The sequence below is a fragment of the Mauremys mutica genome, chromosome 6 (genome assembly GCF_020497125.1).
Source record: "Mauremys mutica isolate MM-2020 ecotype Southern chromosome 6, ASM2049712v1, whole genome shotgun sequence".
Taxonomy (NCBI): Eukaryota; Metazoa; Chordata; order Testudines; family Geoemydidae; genus Mauremys; species Mauremys mutica.
In genome coordinates this window covers 65857529-65874459 of record NC_059077.1, presented here as the reverse complement: position 1 = coordinate 65874459, position 16931 = coordinate 65857529, and the positions used below count along the sequence as shown (strand labels likewise).

Below are 16931 nucleotides of genomic sequence, written 5' to 3'. Positions count from 1 at the left end.
AGACATGCTGTCAGTATTCTGCTGTTTTACAAAAGAGTGAAGGGAAGTGGTTGTTTTGTTTTAAGTGGCAGTTTTCAAAGCACAACATCTTATTTGAAAAGCATTGTTCCTTTTAGTTACATCAAAAAGAAATACTAATATGAATTTCAGGATTCCATACTAGTTGTAATGTTTACATTTTCCACATTAAAGCCATAGGAATACACAATTTCTCAACCACTCATGTACCAGTTTGGATTCTTTTTGTTGGTTTAGTTTTTTTTAACTGAACTACAAGCCACATTTTTCCTTTCTAGATAAAGATATCCTAAATCAACAGTAACACAATGTAAATAGCATTTAAATTTCTCTCACACACAAACTGCAAGAAAAAGTGAAGGGCTACAAATGCCTTTCTGTACTTTATAATCCTCATGTAACATGCAATGCTGTTATGAATAATAATCAGTAAACAGCCCAAAGTAACTCTTAGAGGGCAAAAGAGAAGACCAATACAAATCAATTTTTCTTTAGAATAGACCTACCTGTTGATCCAGAGAACTGAAGTCAAGGATAAATTAAACACATAATAACGTCTTTAACAATTATTTGAACTTCTGGATTCTGAGAACCAGCACTTAAGAATAAACCTTACATCTTTGGTTCCGCTTACTAACTGCGCTGAACATGAGTTAAGCTGTTAGGCATAGAAAAGTCTTGTTTGCCCAGTTAAGATGAACAGCACATAATTGAGCACCACACAGCTAATCTCCAAAGTATGACAGATGTTTTACATTACCTCAGTTACATATCTGCTACAAATAAAAACATTTAGAAAACACTATGGCATTATGTCCTCCTCTCAAACAGGTGGTTTGCACCTAAACTAACCCCTATAACAACAAAACTTAACAGGTTCATTTTCCTACAGAATGCCACAACAGTTAACAGATAGGACAACATCTCCACTGACAAACCGTGTTAGTCTCATTGATACAGAAAGCCTCTTGGGAATAGGGTGACCAGACAGCAAATGTGAAAAATCGGGACATGGGGTGGGGGGGGTAATAGGAGCCTATATAAGAAAAAGACTCAAAAACTGGGACATCTGGTCACCTTCTTTACCAGCTACCCACACCACCATAAACCGACAAAGTCACCCACATGTCAGATGTGTGCATGCACTCAGCAGGGGCAGCAGGAGAGACACTGTTGGCCCTGCGCCACAACTGCAGTTTCAAACGCACGTTTGTAAAACTAGAGTGGGTAGTTCCCATTGCACCGATCTCTTCCCTCCTCTCGCATGAACGATACAAATACGGAAACGCAGCCCAGCCCGCACCCCCGCGGAGCGCGCTGCCCCTAACCTGACCGACCGCCAGTCCCAGCACCCCGATGGCGCCAAGGTTTCACCAGGCGGGGGTAATGCCCCAAAGGCAGGACGCCCCCGCTCCCCCAACAGCGCCCAGGAGCCTTGGCAACAAATTGCTAGACCTTACCTGCACCCGGGCAGCTGGGGGGGGGGGGAACGGCAGCTGTCCCACCTCCAGCCAGCAGCACTGGGGGAAAAGGAAAGTCGAGTAACTCGCCCACGCACCGTTTAAAACCTTTGCCCGGAACTCGCCCCCTTCCGCCGGCAGCAGCGCCCCCGCCCCGGTGCCCTCTGCTCCGCTCACCTTGGGGAAGGTGCCCTCCCGGCGGGGGCTTTTGGGATGGTCGAAGTGGCCCCTGTCCAGCATCAGGTAGAGGGAGAAGATCACGACGCAGAAGATCGCGCTACCGAACACCGTGAACTGCCTGCTCAGCTTCATGTCCGCGGGCAGCGGGGCCCCGCCGCCAGCAGCTCCCAGCCCGCAGCGCGCTCACCCGGCCGGGGCTCTGACAGCGCCCGCTCAACTTCTGGGGGCGCTCGCTGGCTCCGCCGGGCCCGCTGCCTGCCCCGGCTCACAGGGAAAAGTTTCCTCCGGCCGGGCTGTCCGGGAAGCGGCAGCGGGAGTCCTCACGCGTCCGCCCGAAGTTCCCCTGCTCCGGCCGCGCTCAGCCCCCTGCCCCGCCGCCTCCTTCCCAAGAGACGCCGAGAGTTTCCGGGAGCGGAGCGAAGCGGAGCGGAGCGGGCTCCCCCGCCCGGAGTAGTTACCGCCGAGTGGAGGAGCGAGGGGCGGCGCTGCGGGACCAACTCTGCTGCGCCCCAGCTGCTCCGCTCCCCCGGGCTGCCTCTGAGCGGCGCCGAAGTCCGCCGCCGCCGCCTCCCGGCAAGAGCGCCGCTACCCCGCAGCACAGACCTGGCAACAGGGACGGCGCCGCGCGCACACTGAGCTCTGGGAGCGCGGAGCCCCCAACCGGGCAGCACCGGCCCCTGCTGCTGCCAGAGAGCAACGCGCTCCGCCCCCCGCACGCACCGATCCCGGGCGGGGCCTGCGCGTGACACGTCGCCACCGCTGCAGCAGGGCCGCCCCCAGCGCTCTGAGGCGGGGGCCGGCGCTGAACCGAGCGGCGGGAGGAGGCGCGACTGCCCCTCCCACCCTTGGGGGCGCGGCCGTTGCTGCTGCCGCCCCTCGGCGCCGCGGAACGTACTTGCGTGCGCGGCGGTTGCGGCTTCTGTAGGCCGCGCGGCAGCAGGAGCCGTTGGTGTTGCTGCCGCTCGCCCCCGCCCCCTCGGGAGCACGGAGCAGCGGGCGCAGAACGGTTCCCGCAGGTGCTTCCCCGCGGGCCCTACGGAGCGATAGGAACCGGCGCGGCGGCTCGTGCTGCCTTGAGTCAAGCTGCGGCGCTCTCGAAAGGTGGGGCCAGGACAGGGCCTGGGCGGGGCCTGAGCCGCCGTCTCTTGGTCATTTACAGCGCTGAAAGTAAGAAAAGGCCTGGCTCGGCCTGGGCTCAGGTGCTGGGACCCACCCCCCTGGGCCTGCTCCAGCGCAACAGGCACCGACCAGGATTTCCCCTGCAGGGACCCCCGTGGTGATGATGGCAGCCAGCCTGGCTCCCTGCGTGCTCAGGGCCCTGCAGGGGCAGGCGGTGGGTAGCCGCAGCAGCTGGCACCGTCAGCGGCTTGGGAAGGGAGAAGAGAGGGAACACGGGAGCTGTCATTTTTCCGGACCTTGTATCCCCATCTGTTCCCCCGTCTTGAGTCCCTGTTCACCTGGATGCATTGGCTGGGCCTGCTGCAGTTTCAATTTAGATCAGTCATTTCACAATCTGGATAAGCCACCAAAACAAGCTCTTCTACCTCATTGAAGTGGGGCCACGGTGCCCTTACAGATGGTGCAGCTAAGGCTGCCCACTATTAGGTCGCCCCCTCCCCCATTTCTCCTTATAAGACTTTGGTTTCAGTTGCTTATGACTTTGCTCAACTTAAACTCTACAGCCTACATTTTTCCTAGTAGGCTACCTCATGCTGATACTTTTGGGGCTATTGGAGTTGAGCCATTTCTGTGAATGTTAGAAGGGGAAAATACACCGATTTGTCCATGTTGATTTTTTTTTAAACTAACAGTTTCAGTGAGAAACTCTAATGTCTCCATGCTTTGGAGTAGAGATGTGAAATTAGGCAAGACGGTCACTCTGGCCTCATGCATATGCCTTTTGTCATTCTTGTGAAAATTCTCCCTCATTATAAGCCGCTGGAAAACCTCATGTTCACTCATGTTCTGGAGAGCCTTGTTAGAGTTTGGTAGCTAAGTTCTCCAAAGAGTCTGTCTACCCTGAGCATGCTCCAGTACCTCACAGTTCCTGCATGCCAACTGGAGCACACATACACCATCCTCCCAGAGCATCTGAGCATTCTTCATCCCAGGGCTCCAGGGGCTATGCAGCCCTTTCCCTGAAATTGCTGCTTCCTAGCTGCTGCAGGCTGCTCTTGTGCTAGAGAGAGTGTTGCTCCTGGGCACTCTGTTTTGCCAGCTGCCCGTGGGCAGAATGGAGGAGAAGGAAAAAGCTTGCCTGACTTGAATGCAGAGGACTGAGGAACAGTGGATGGGGTAGAGCAAAGAAATGCTGAGCAAATGGACAAGAAATGCTGAGCAAATAGGAGCCTTGGGGTGGGAGGAGAGATTAGGAAGTGGGAGCAGAAGACTGGGGTGAGGAATAGGAAGAAGGGGGGAAGTAGGAACAGAGAGAGAGGCAGGAGGATAAGAGCAGTGGGAATGGGGAAGAAGCTGGGAGGGACAGCAACAGGGGAGGAGACAAGAGCAGGATGGTTTGTAACCACCATAACACACACACCTACAGAATCTGGAATTGAACTCAGGCATCTTGAATGTTTTCCATATAGCTATGAAACTCTCTGTCAAAGCATGTCTTCATCCCCTTCTAGTCGCAGATTCGCATAGAGGATAACAAGCCTACTACTTTTGCCGCTCACTCTGTTCGCTCAAGCGATAAAGACAGTTCCTGTGGATTGAAAGATTCCAATCCTGCCAGTGGTGCATGTGGAAGAGGCCACTGTAGTTCCCCGTGCTGAAATTTTTGTTTTCAATTTTTTTTAAAAGTACATATAAGGCAGATTACCTCTACCTAATTGCCAGTGTCTACACAATAGCCTTGCTCTCGCTGATGTAAGTGCCCTACTACACCAATTTAATAACTCCATAGGCATAGGGCTTATGTCGGTGTAGATTGTGTGTTACTTACATCTGCTGTTGGCTGTCTTGTCAGTTTCACCGCAGGAGCCATGAAATTGACAAGAAAGCCAGGAGCTAGAGCCCAGCTGCCCTGGCTCCTCTGGAGAGGTGGGTGACTGGACACCACTCCAGTCTTGGAGCCGGGGCAAGAAGCCTAGGCAGCTTCCCATTCACTTCTGGGAAGGAGCTAGGGTGAAAAGCCAAGAAGCCCTGGGCAGCTTTCTCCCTCCATGGGATCCCCAGATGGCTTCCCTCTTCCCTGCTCCCAGTAGGGAACGGGGAGGTCAGAAGCCGAGTGGCTACCCCTGCTCCCAGCAGAGAATGAGCAGCAGCAGCCCGCAAGGAGCCCAGGAGGCTGTGGGGTAGCCAGGCTCCTGACAGGGAGCTGCCAGAGAAGATGAGAGCCCAGTCTTAAGTCAGTGGAAGTGCTCCTGTTAAGGACATGCACCACCAACCCAAGGAGATGATTAGTGTGGACATGCACTACCTCAGTAATTACTATACCACTATAGTAGGTCGACTTACATTTCTAGTGTAGACATACCCTCAGTTAAAAGACCATTAAAGTTGCAGAATCAAGCAGTCAAGATTTGGGAAGGGCCATAATTAAGGTTACCCATGTAACTTTAATTAACCCTCATGTGCATTATAATACAGTCTTTAATTACACAGTCACATACTACTTTTTACCCATGTCACCCCTGCCTCATTCAGTGCACAGGACAGTCTGTGCCCTGGAAATAAGTTGGGAATGTGTAATGAATTAGGCTGTCTGCTAGATTTCTGCCTCATATGTTGAGAAAGTTGGAAGGGTATGTAGTGAGAGTGAGGTCAGAAAGTGCAGGAATTAGACAAGATGGTCTTATACTTAAGGTTGTGAAATGCCACCTTGAAGATTTAGATTCTATTCCTATTTCTATCACTGAGGCCCGCCCACTATTGCACTGGAACTGCAATTTTCAGATGGCCACTGTGTATTTCTTTTCTGCACTTCCAACTTGAGAACCTGCCATCTGATTTGCAGAAGTGCTGAGCACTGGTATTTGCCAATTAAGTCAATGGGAACCTTGTTTTAAACATACAATAGAACATCAGAGTTAGGAACACCTTGGGAATAGAAGATGTTTGTAACTTTGGTATGTTTGTAACTCTGAACAAAATGTTATGGTTGTTCTTTCAAAAGTTTGCAATTGAACATTGACTTAATACAGCTTGGAAACTTGCAGAAGGAAAATGCTGGTTTTAACCATCTTAATTTAAATGCAAGAAGCACAGAGAGAGTGTCCTTACCTTGTGAATTTTTTTTAATTTTCCCTTTATTTTTTTAATAGCGTATGTGCTAATATAACAGTCCTATTAAAGGATAGCAGTAAAGCAACGGTTTCCATGTGGTAAGATGCATAAGCCTTCTTTTTCAGCAGCTGAGTGGCTATATGAACAGATTGCCTCAGGCTTTAGCCAGGATGCTGTGGTATAAGCATGGGCCATTACTGCCAAGCTACATAAATAATGTCCCATGGCTGTTATCTGAAAACCATAACTGCCTTCAAAGATCTTACATTAACCTGGCAACAGTTCTCATTCATCTTCACTCCTTCTCCTGTTTCTTGTATTAAACATTTATAATTAACACTTACCTTGCCTTCTTAAGACCAATTTTACAATAAGCAGAAGAGATAAATGCCACACATTAAGTGTGTTTGATGGTTAATTAAATGCACGACTAGAGGGCTGAGGGACAGAATTTCTAGTTTGCTTAGGAACTGTTCCCAGAGTTGGTACTATACATTATTTTATTGTTTTAGAGAGACAAACAAAAATCACTGCCTTTCTGAGGTTTCTTTGAATACTGATTTAGTTTTTTTAAATATTTGATAAATGCAAAGGTAACCAAGTGAATGGCAGCACAGAAGATCACATGGAGAAATTCTGAGAGGTGGCATGATTATAGATAGTGATTTCTGTATACTTCAGCAGATAATTACAAAACATTCATTAGAAGAATTCACATCAGTTATAAAACATTTTCCAGATTGCAGGGCCCTTTGGCCCTAACATGTTTTGATCTTATTTAAGCATGTCCAGTCTTGGAAAGTGGACTTGATATAAGATGGGATAGGAAGGGGTTATTGTTTGAAATAAAATTATTGTAGGCTGCTTTCCCTCAGCAAGTCTTCACATTTATTGCCAGACTGGTTTATTTTCAATGCATCAATTATTTTTTTGTGATACAACTGAACAGTATTGAAGGTGTTTGGCAGCTACTCTTCAACAGTTTACTTGTGGTGATTTCTGGTGTTACTGTGATGTATTCTCAATTAGATTAAATATATAGGCGCATTAGGCTGCTTCACAAAAATTGGGCTATAAGGATTCCTGAGGAGAAATTTTCTAACAGTGTATGAGTCTGGCTGGTTTTCTTTAGCTTGCAGTACAAGCTTTACAAATTACATTATCCTCACCCTAATACCAATTTCCAAAAAGTAGTCTTTCCAAAAATAACTTAAAACCTATTTCCTGAATGCCAGTCAGATAAATCACTTATTTGAATCCAAATGAAATCTGTGACACTGGTAGACCAGGTGCCAGCTCATGTCAAGGCCCTTAGGCCTCACTGAACACTCACAAATGCATAGCTGGAAACCAGTCTGGCTCATCTGTGTGTTAGCGTTTTAAAATAGATGTTAAGTCTATCAGAACTTGTTTAGTCTTTATGAAATGCTTGTAGGATGCTGCATGTATTGATCTCACTTATAACATGTATCCCATGTATTATATTGAGTATTTGCATTGTAAACCTCCGTAACTGTGTAACTCAAAAAGGAAAGTAGCATTAATTAATGTAAAATGCTGATCCTGCAACAAGCAGGGCTACTGAAACCAAATGAGCCTTTGTGAAACATCAAAGGACAAAGACTTTGTTGATTCCCCCCGCCCCCCCAAACATACACCCATGAAGAGGAGATGGGCACAAACTCATTTGAACTGTAGGGAAAGGGAATAAAAACCCTGACCAGAACTGTGCTGCTTGGCATTTAGAGGGCTATATTTCTAAGCGTAAGCAAGGGATCCCCAAGCTTCTCAGCTTGGGTTAGCACTAAAGGACATAGAAAGCTTGCATATCACAGCAGCTTCTATTACCTTTTGTAACCTAAGACTCTAAGTAATTTGTGTGTGTATGTTTACCTGCCTTAACCTTGTAAATAAATCATTTCTTTTTCTTAATGAGTACATCTTTTGTTAGTTTGTTGCAGATTGGCTACAAACATTGTCTTTGGTTTGAGATCTGAGAGTAACTGGTCCTTTGGTAACCTGATTATTGTTGTGATTTTTATGTAAGGGACCATCTACCACAAATGTAAGTTTGCCTGGTGCCAAAATAGACTGGAGTACCCAAGGGAGACTGCCTGTGACTCCATGGTTAGGCTGCTGTAGCGCATGAGGAGTTCACACTTATTACTTGGTTGGTGAAATCTAAGTATAGAACTCACAACCAATTTCGGGTTTGTGCCCTGGTTTGTAATAGTCTGTCCTGAGGCTGGAACTCAAGTTCATGAGCCACTCCAGATGACTTGACAAAAACAGACAGACATATATACATATACCCCACACTCTCAGGAAACAGCTTAAGCAGTGCCGCATTGCCCACTGCTAACATCACATAAAAATACTTAACCTACATTGCATTTGTTGCTAAGTAGATTAAGGTATACAGTTTCAAGCTGGAGCAATTCACTTTCTAAGCATTCAGGTCCGGTCTGATCTAGAATGTTAGTAATTGGCCAAGCGAAGCAAGGCCCTACAGTCAACTTCATGGCTTTTCCCTGTTTGCATCTCATGTAATGAGATGCTTTTGAATGCTGCATCCAGGCACTTCCAGAGTTGCAGGGAATGTTCAAGGCATCAGTAGGCAGAACCTATTGATTTTGCTGGAAACTGGAAACGCCTGACTCAGAGGAAAAACCAAGCCTCCAGACTAATTGGTGCTAGAGGCCGAGAATCTCTCTGGCTCTCCCTGCTGCTGCCTACACATATCAGAGGGAGCAGAATAACTTGCTGAGTGGGAAGATTGAACTCCAGGCTATAGTCAACAGAAATAAGAAGGTCTTAGAGAAAGGTTTTTTAAGGGAAAGTGGGTTTCAGGGTGGAGGTGGCGGGGAGAAAAGACCTGAAGTAGGGAGGAAGCTGGGGTCCCATGGAAGGAAGGAAAATAGTGGTGGTGGGGGGAAATGTAGGGAAGCAGGGACCCAGAGTAGAGATGGAGGCAAAAGCCGGGACCCAGTGCGAGGGAGAGCAGTGAACTTCTGGGGTCAGGAGGGAACAGGGTGGGCGGGCTCAGGTTAATGAGTCACTGGAGGGTAAAGGACAAAGCAACTCGAGTATAGGAGCTAAGGAGTATCTGTAACTCCACCTAGGCCCCCCATCATCTCCATTATTCCTCCCTCAGTCCCGACACATCCTCTCCCCGACTAAGTTGCTGCAGGCAGCGGAATCTTTGTGGTGGCCCTTGCTGATGCCTATACGCATCACAGGTGGAAATAGCTCACTCTCATATAGGTTGTACAGCTAGGCCTACAGAAGGAACAAAATGTGTGACCGTCAAGTTACACTGTTGTGAAATGGAATGCTATATGGCCATCTCTAGCATTTTTTTGCTGAGCAACAGGTTTTCAGGGGGTGCTGGAGCTTGCGTCATGATTATACTAGAATCTTCGGCCCCCTCAAAGTTAAATCCTGCCTGAAGCCAGCAAAGTATTTCCCTTTTGTTCACTATTCTCACAGCAGGGAAGGGAGGAAGAGGCAGCAGAGAGCCCACCATAGATCCACTCCCTCCTGAAAGAAAGAATGACAGAACAACACTTCTGCTTCTCCCCCTTCCGCTGTGGCAGACGCTCTGAACATTCCAGTCTCTCCACATTCAAAACATTTGAGCAGGTCCTTAATCTGGGTCCCATCCCTCCCATGCTGCTGTCTTTTCTTATACTCATACTGCCTCCTGTTGCACTCAAATCTTCTGTGCAACAGAAACACACAAACCACCACCTCTCCTTTTCTTGTGGCCCAAAGTTTCTTCTGCTGCTGCCACTGCTATTCCAGCAAAAAAATTGCCTGTGACCACTTTTGCTGTTAGACCAGCAAAAGAAAACATCCTCTAGTCTCTATTATGCCTTGATGAGAGGGGGTGCATAGGATCCTGCCAACTACACCAATTTCTAACTAGCCAGTCACCACTGACTCATGGCAGGACCACCCAGGGGGGGCAAGTGGGGCAATTTGCCCTGGGCCCTGCAGGGGCCCTGCGAGCCCTGGCCCAGCGGTGGTCCGGGTCTTCAGCTGGCATTTCAGTGGTGAGGGGCCCTTTGGTCATTCCGGGTCTTTGGTGGCGGGGGGCCCTTCAGTGCTGCCGAAGACGCGGCACGACTGAAGGGCCCCCCGCCGTCAAAATGCCGCCGAAGACCCGGACCGCCACCAGATGAGTAGAAGCGCCGCAGCTTCCCTACTTTGCCCCAGGCCCCCTGAATCCTCTGGGCAGCCCTACCTCATGGCCAGTTATGGCTATATGGTACCCTGCCTGTTTCCCCTTTTCAGGGCCTTTTAAGAACTCCACACAATGCCTGCAGCTGGTAACCAACACACCACTCCTGCCTGGGGTGGGTTTAACAACCAAAACAATTCAAAACAATCCTTAAGGTCCCAAACTAAAGTCCATCACCACAACACAAAAATTCATACTCAGCTCTGGCTTCTAACATACACAGAGCTCTTCTTCTGTCCCGGTATGCTCTTCATAAACTCACTACTTTCAGTCCTTCCTAGATGGAGCTCTGCCTTCTGACTCTTTCTTTCAGGCCCAAACCCTTCTCCCAGTCAGTAATCTCCTGTAGGGACCTTGTCATAAAGGGAAGGGTAACAACCTTCCTGTATACAGTACTATAAAATCCCTCCTGGCCAGAGGCACAAAATCCTTTTACCTGTAAAGGGTTAAGAAGCTCAGGTAACCTAGCTGGCACCTGACCAAAAGAACCAATAAGGGGACAAGATACTTTCAAATCTGGGGGGATGGGGAGAGGCTTTGTTTTGTCTGTCTGTTCTGTGTGCTTGCCAGAGACAGATCAAGAAAGCAAGCAATCCAACTCCATTAGAATTAGGAAGTACTAGCAAGGAAAAGCAAGGGCAAGGATCACACTAAACTGATAAGATCTGCATTTTAATTTAATTTTAAATAAAGCTTCTGAAACTTTTTGAAAACCTTGTTTACTTTACATATAACAGTAGTTTGGTCATATAATATATAGACTTATAGAGAGATCTTCTAAAAAACATTAAAATGTATTACTGGCATGCGAAGCCTTAAATTAGAGTGTATAAATGAAGACTCAGCACACCACTTCTGAAAGGTTGCTGACCCCTGGATTAGAGAGAGGATCCTCCCTATTGAAGCCTCTTGTTTACAAACTGAAAACAGGCCACAAATTTGTTTATTATGCAGTAAATATAATGGTGACACATTTTCCACCATGTAGATCAGAGAATAGCGAAAAATGCTCCAGAGATTCTAACTCAGGGGTTATAGCTGGTCTGAGGGAGTGTTTTCTGTACAGAAGTGAGATGGGGAAGGGGGAGGCAGTGAAAAGCAGCCCAGGTAGCAGTGCCAAGCAGCCACACAAATGTTCTTGGCCCTCTGATTTATCCATATTCAATGCATATCCTGGAGTTTCTGTGCACTTAGGAGGTTAAACCTTTTGCTAGTTCCGTAATAAACATCGTCTCATGCTCAGACAGAACAATTCCAAGAAGAAGTCACAAGTAGATGCAGAGTTTTGTTGTTCTTATGTGAGTGAATCCATGTAGGGATAGCATGTGGCTTAAAGTGTATAGCAACTCATGCTACTAGCTAATCGTGACTCTGTCTCTTTTGCTGTAAATATCAGATCTGATGACTGGCTTTTACTATTTTTGTTCTATAGCAGACCAGGCTTACAAATCAGCTGCTGACTCCCATAGCCACCTCCCTCCTTCACAAGTCACTGAACCACAATATGAGGTTACTGTACATATTGTAACTAGGGACATGAAATAACTATGTATAGCACAATGATCTGAAATGGAAACAATACGGTCAAGAGTGTAGGCAAGCAGCTTCAGTTTAATTTCAAATCTCCCAATGCTTAGCACAGAACAGCTGTACCCTGAAGATAGTACATTTGGCCTATAGATAGGAATAAGAAAGGATTTACCTGCAAGAAGATAAGTATAAATGTGTGCCAAAATATTATTGTAGGAGGTAGCTCTCTCTATAAAACTAATATAAATGACCGTGATATAAGCGAAAATAGGTATGTTGTCTTTGTGATGTAAGATGGTCCCAGCCACATGAAGCAAAACCTGTAAATAATTTTTGGGGATTTCTGGCAAAATAGAGCTACTCTCCTAGAGGTCAGATCAGAGTTGGACACCTAGTCAAATAGAAGTATATCCTCTGAGTTCGGGTGATGTGCCTTAAGATCCTGATCTAAAACTTACTAAGGTAAAGGAAAAGACGCCATTTGACATCAGTGGTCTTTGGATGATCCTGTCTTCCTCAATAGTGGAAAGTAAATAAGAAAGGGGCTAGGCTTTCCCAGTAATGGAAACTGGGTTCCTACAATAGACAGCTTCTCTTTACATTTTATCTGAGAGAAGACAGGATAAGGTTGGGGAAGGAATGGGAGTTGAGAGCCTAACTACCAAACTAACAACTGTTTGAAATGAGCCACCCTGATTACCACTACAAAAGTGATTTTTTTGTCCTGTTGATAATAGCCCACTTTAATTGAATTGTCTCAACCCCCCACTTGGAGAGGCAACTCCCATCTTTTCATGTACTGTTTATATATACATACACACACACACACACACACTTCCTACTGTATTTTCCACTCCATGCATCTGATGAAGTGGGTTTTAGCCCACGAAAGCTTATGCCCAAATAAATTTGTTAGTCTCTAAGGTACCACAAGGATTCCTCATTGTTTTAACTACCATTTGTAATTTTTGAACATTGCCCCCTGGGTCTTCCCAGTTCATCCACAAAGACAACCAGAGATTTTCTGAGTGATTGAAAAATCAGAGCACCATATTCAAGGACAAAAAATATCTAAGAGTCTAACTCTGTGTATCTTGCACTTTCTTCTAGCGCTCTCACCCTGCAGCTGTAGCAGTTAAGTCTCCTCTAGATTCACACCCAGTTACCAATGTGTAATTTGTTTCTCTCCTACAAACCTTTATACATTACCTGTGAATTTGACTCACTAAGTGTGAGAAATACAATTTATTAAATTAGGTTTAGTAAAGGACCAGTAAGTGTATTTCAGTGAATTTTAAGCGATCTTAATGAATTTCTGATCCCTTACACAAAGATTTTTAAAATTTTCATAATGACTTTGTGTTTCACTCTTTATTGTCCTTAATTTTTTTATTTATAAAGCATGATTACTTTCACATTAAACTGCACTGGGCTACTGTAGCTCTTCAAATACTGAAAACAACATGTGAGCAGTAGGGAATTACAAAGCCTCTCAGACTTCACTTGAAAACAAAACAATAGGAAAAGTATAAATATTCATGTTGCCTTAAAACTTGTGCAAAATTAAAGTTATTTTTAAACAATACCCAAATAATAAGATATACAGTCGAACCCATTTATCTCGACCTTGGTTAACTTGCCAATCCTATTAAGTCGACGTTTTAGAAGTGGAACCGCCAAACTCCCTCTTTGTCTTATCGGTTTCTCATCGGTTATGTCGATTCTTTAATCTCGCTGAACCCTAATATCTCGAGCACAGAAGAGCACCGAATTTGCCACTAACCGAGGTCGAGATAAATGGGTTCGACTGTAACTCCGGCGGCGGCCCTGCCTGGCTCCTGCCGCATCCCTCCCCGGCCACGCGACTCCTGCCCTGGCCCCGGCTCCCCAGCTGCGCGGTTCCCCAGCCGCCCGGCTCCCCGCGTCCCCGACCCACCGTGTCCCCAGCCGCCCGCTCCCCGGCTCCCCAGCCGCGCTGTTCCCCAGACGCCCGGCTCCCCGCGTCCCTGGCCGCCCGGCTCCCCACGTCCCCGGCCGCCCGCTCCCCGGCTCCCCAGCCCCGCGTCCCCAGCCCCACGGTTCCCCGCGTACCCGCCCGCCCGGCCCCGCTTCGCCGGTCCCCGCTTCGCCGCCCACCCGCCCGCCCGGCCCCGCATACCTGGTCCCCTCTTCGCCTGCCACCCGCCCGCCCGGCCCCGCATACCCGGTCCCCGCTTCGCCGCCCGCCCGTCCGGCCCCGCTTCGCCGGTCCCCGCTTCGCCGCCCGCCCGCCCGGCCCCCCTTCCCCGGACCCCGCCCCGCCCCGCTGCCCCGGTCCCCGCCCGCGCCCGCCCGGCCCCGCATACCCGGTCCCCGCTTCGCCTGCCGCCCGCCCGCCCGGCCCCGCTTACCCGGTCCCCGCTTCGCCTGCCGCCCGCCCGGCCCCGCTTACCCGGTCCCCGCTTCACCTGCCACCCGGCCCGCTTACCGGGTCCCGCTTCTTTGGCTGCCCGGCTCCGGGTCCCCGTCCACGGCCGCCCGGCCCCGCTTCCCCGTCCCGCTTCGCCGGATCCAGCCACGTGCAGGCACCGCGGTAAGGGGGCAGGGAGGGGGTGTTGGAGAGAGGGCAGGGGAGTTCAGGGGTGAGGGGGTAGATAGGGGTTTATCTCGATCATCGGTTATCTCGACGCTTTTTGGCAAACCCCTAGGCCGGCGACATAACAGGGTTCAACTGTATTGAAAAAATAAATTTAGGTTTAGTATCATCCCCAATAACCTCTTGTAACATCCAACTTTTCTTTTGATACCTTTCTCAAAATCCATTTGCAGGGTTCATAAATTTTATTGGAGAAATTTAGCATCAGTGTTGGCATCCACTTAACAACAAGGATCTTGGAGAAAAATATCTTTTTACTAATAAATGGTAGATTTCCAAGGCCCATTCAGTGGTAGCAGAGTTTAGTAAATATAGTTTTCATGATGTTGTGGTCTTTGTGACAGACCATTTCAGCATTTACAGGGAATCCTGTGTGATGTTGGATTGGCCCTGGGGTTTCTTCATCAGTTCTTTTTCATTTTTTGAATGAATTAATGCATGAATTTAATTGTCAGAATTATTTATATTTCAGACATTTTAGTGATGTTTCATACAATAAAACTAGTCTCCCATTTCTTCTGGATTGTAAGAATTTTCTTAAAGTTGTGCTCTACAGAATCCAGTTTTGAATCTAATAAAAGATTATATTGTTTGAAGGAAAGTTCCTGGGGTATTGTTTCTTCTGTGGAAAGAAACCAGACTTTGTAATTCTAAAGCTTTGTCATCATCATCATCCATGTTAAACTGAATCATTTAAGGCTAACAATTAATTGGTTCTATTCTAGTATCCTGACAAATTAAGTGAGTCTAGTGCCACAAGCTGTTATAAATTGCTCTATGATTCACAGGGGTCAATTAAGATTATATTAGGCTTATCGCCACCAAAGTTTTGGACACTTTCTCACACACCCCTCCCAAAAAAATAAATAAATAAGTTGGCATCTCCAGATAGTGTGAACTATTTATGTTGACCAAGACTATGTCTACACTGCAAGCAATAGGTGTTATTTGCAGCTTGGGTAGGCATATCTGTGCTAGCTTTAATCTAGCGTGCATGGTTAAAAATAGCAATGCAGATGTGGTGGCACAGGCATCAGTAGAAGCCTGCCCAGTTCCTCTGGGTACACACATAGCTAGCCTGCACTATGGCCCATGCCACTACATCTTCACTGCTATTTTTAATGTGCTAGCTAGGTTAAAAGTAGTGCAGGTAAACCTACTCAAACTGCAAATCAGCTTAAGTCAGATCCATATGACTTCCAGCTGTTTTCTTATCCCTGCTCCTAGCTTTTCCATGAATCATATAACATGTCCTGACCAAACAATGGATGGGTACCATGAACATAGAATTCATCTTCTTTTTTTAGTGGGTGGCCTGTTTCTATCAGCTGTACAGTATGCCAGCTGTTGCCCACTATCTGTACCAGGTCCCTCTTTCACCATTAAGTCTAGAACATAAAGCTCCTGCCTTAATCCTCCCTGGACTGACTCAGTACATCTGAATTCTTGGGGTCAAATAAATTCACAGCAAAGGGTAATTTAATGAGTAGGACATGAAAAAAAGCAGCATGTTTGGCTTCAAAGCTGTGTTGAGATCTGAAAGTAATCCATGACAGGCCATATGTCTGAAAGTCTTGATGAATGTGTATTAACCCATATGAAAGCTTATTGAAGTTTATACAGAGTAATAGTATATCATGCATATAACAAAGATCAGCAAGCACAAAATTCCAGAAATGACTTAACCAACTCATCTAATGATGGATCAAAACTTACAGTGCATACTGATATGTTTTTACAAAATGGCTCCAGTTCATTTCTTCTGTTTCTTTATTGAATTCTACCCGATATTTCCTTTTTTAAATTGTGTACTAACAACATGGAATTTCATTTGGCAGATATTTTGGTAACAAGCATTTCTGCTTTAGTTAAAAAAGAAAAATATATGAACAGCAGAAAAGTAAACTCTAGTTTCAGAATAGAAGCTGATACTTACGAGTGCTTATTATGGGGGAGAGAGCACAAAAGAGACAAAAAGCCAGTTGAAGGGGAGATAGAGAAGACAGACATTATATGACATGAGAGCAAAGGATATGACATGAGAGCAAAGAATGAAGCAGCTCTTGAGTTTCTGCATGAGCATTGAGGAAGGAACAGTGACCAGAGCTGTGCAGCTGGAGAAATGCCTCTAAACAACAACCAAGTTCCTGCACCCCTAAAAGCCCTAAACACAAAGTCCCATCCCTAACAAGCACAGCATACTTAATGAAATGTAGAGAATACCATATTTACTGTTGATTAAGCTGAAGTGCATGGGACACATAACAGAGTGGTGGACACATGATTCCAGGTAGACTGTGTATGAATTGGCAATAGCCTTCTTGTGTACACAATGGAATAAAGAAAATCAGTTGACACAGAGGAGCATTTCTTTCTAATATGTTGATAAAGAAACAATGCAAAGAGTTGTCTTACAGCTGAGAAACAATTCTGGGAACTGCAAATTTTTACACAACCATTATTTAAGTGGGGGAAAAACAACAATGAATGGGTGTGGATAAAGTTGCCTATTTGGACATCATCAAAGTAAAGAACGTTGATCAAAATACATTGTAGATGATCAGATAAAATATCAGTTTAGGGTTTTTTTTAACTAATATTTAATGAATACTAAAGAAAACAAATAAAAAAACCT

General features: G+C 46.5%; 1 protein-coding gene across 2 annotated transcripts in view; it reads right to left on the bottom strand.

The window, feature by feature from the left end:
- The window catches only part of MAN2A1 (mannosidase alpha class 2A member 1), a 213293-nt gene extending 210928 nt beyond the window's left edge, over positions 1–2365 (bottom strand). The window contains exon 1 of one of the 2 annotated variants that reach the window (XM_045020807.1): positions 1656–2365. In XM_045020807.1, the coding sequence (XP_044876742.1) occupies positions 1656–1790 (135 nt within the window). In that variant the 5' untranslated portion in view covers positions 1791–2365. The remainder of the gene's footprint in view (positions 1–1655) is intronic. The other variant, XM_045020808.1, reaches the window with a different exon arrangement.
- Between the last annotated feature and the right edge of the window lie 14566 nt (positions 2366–16931).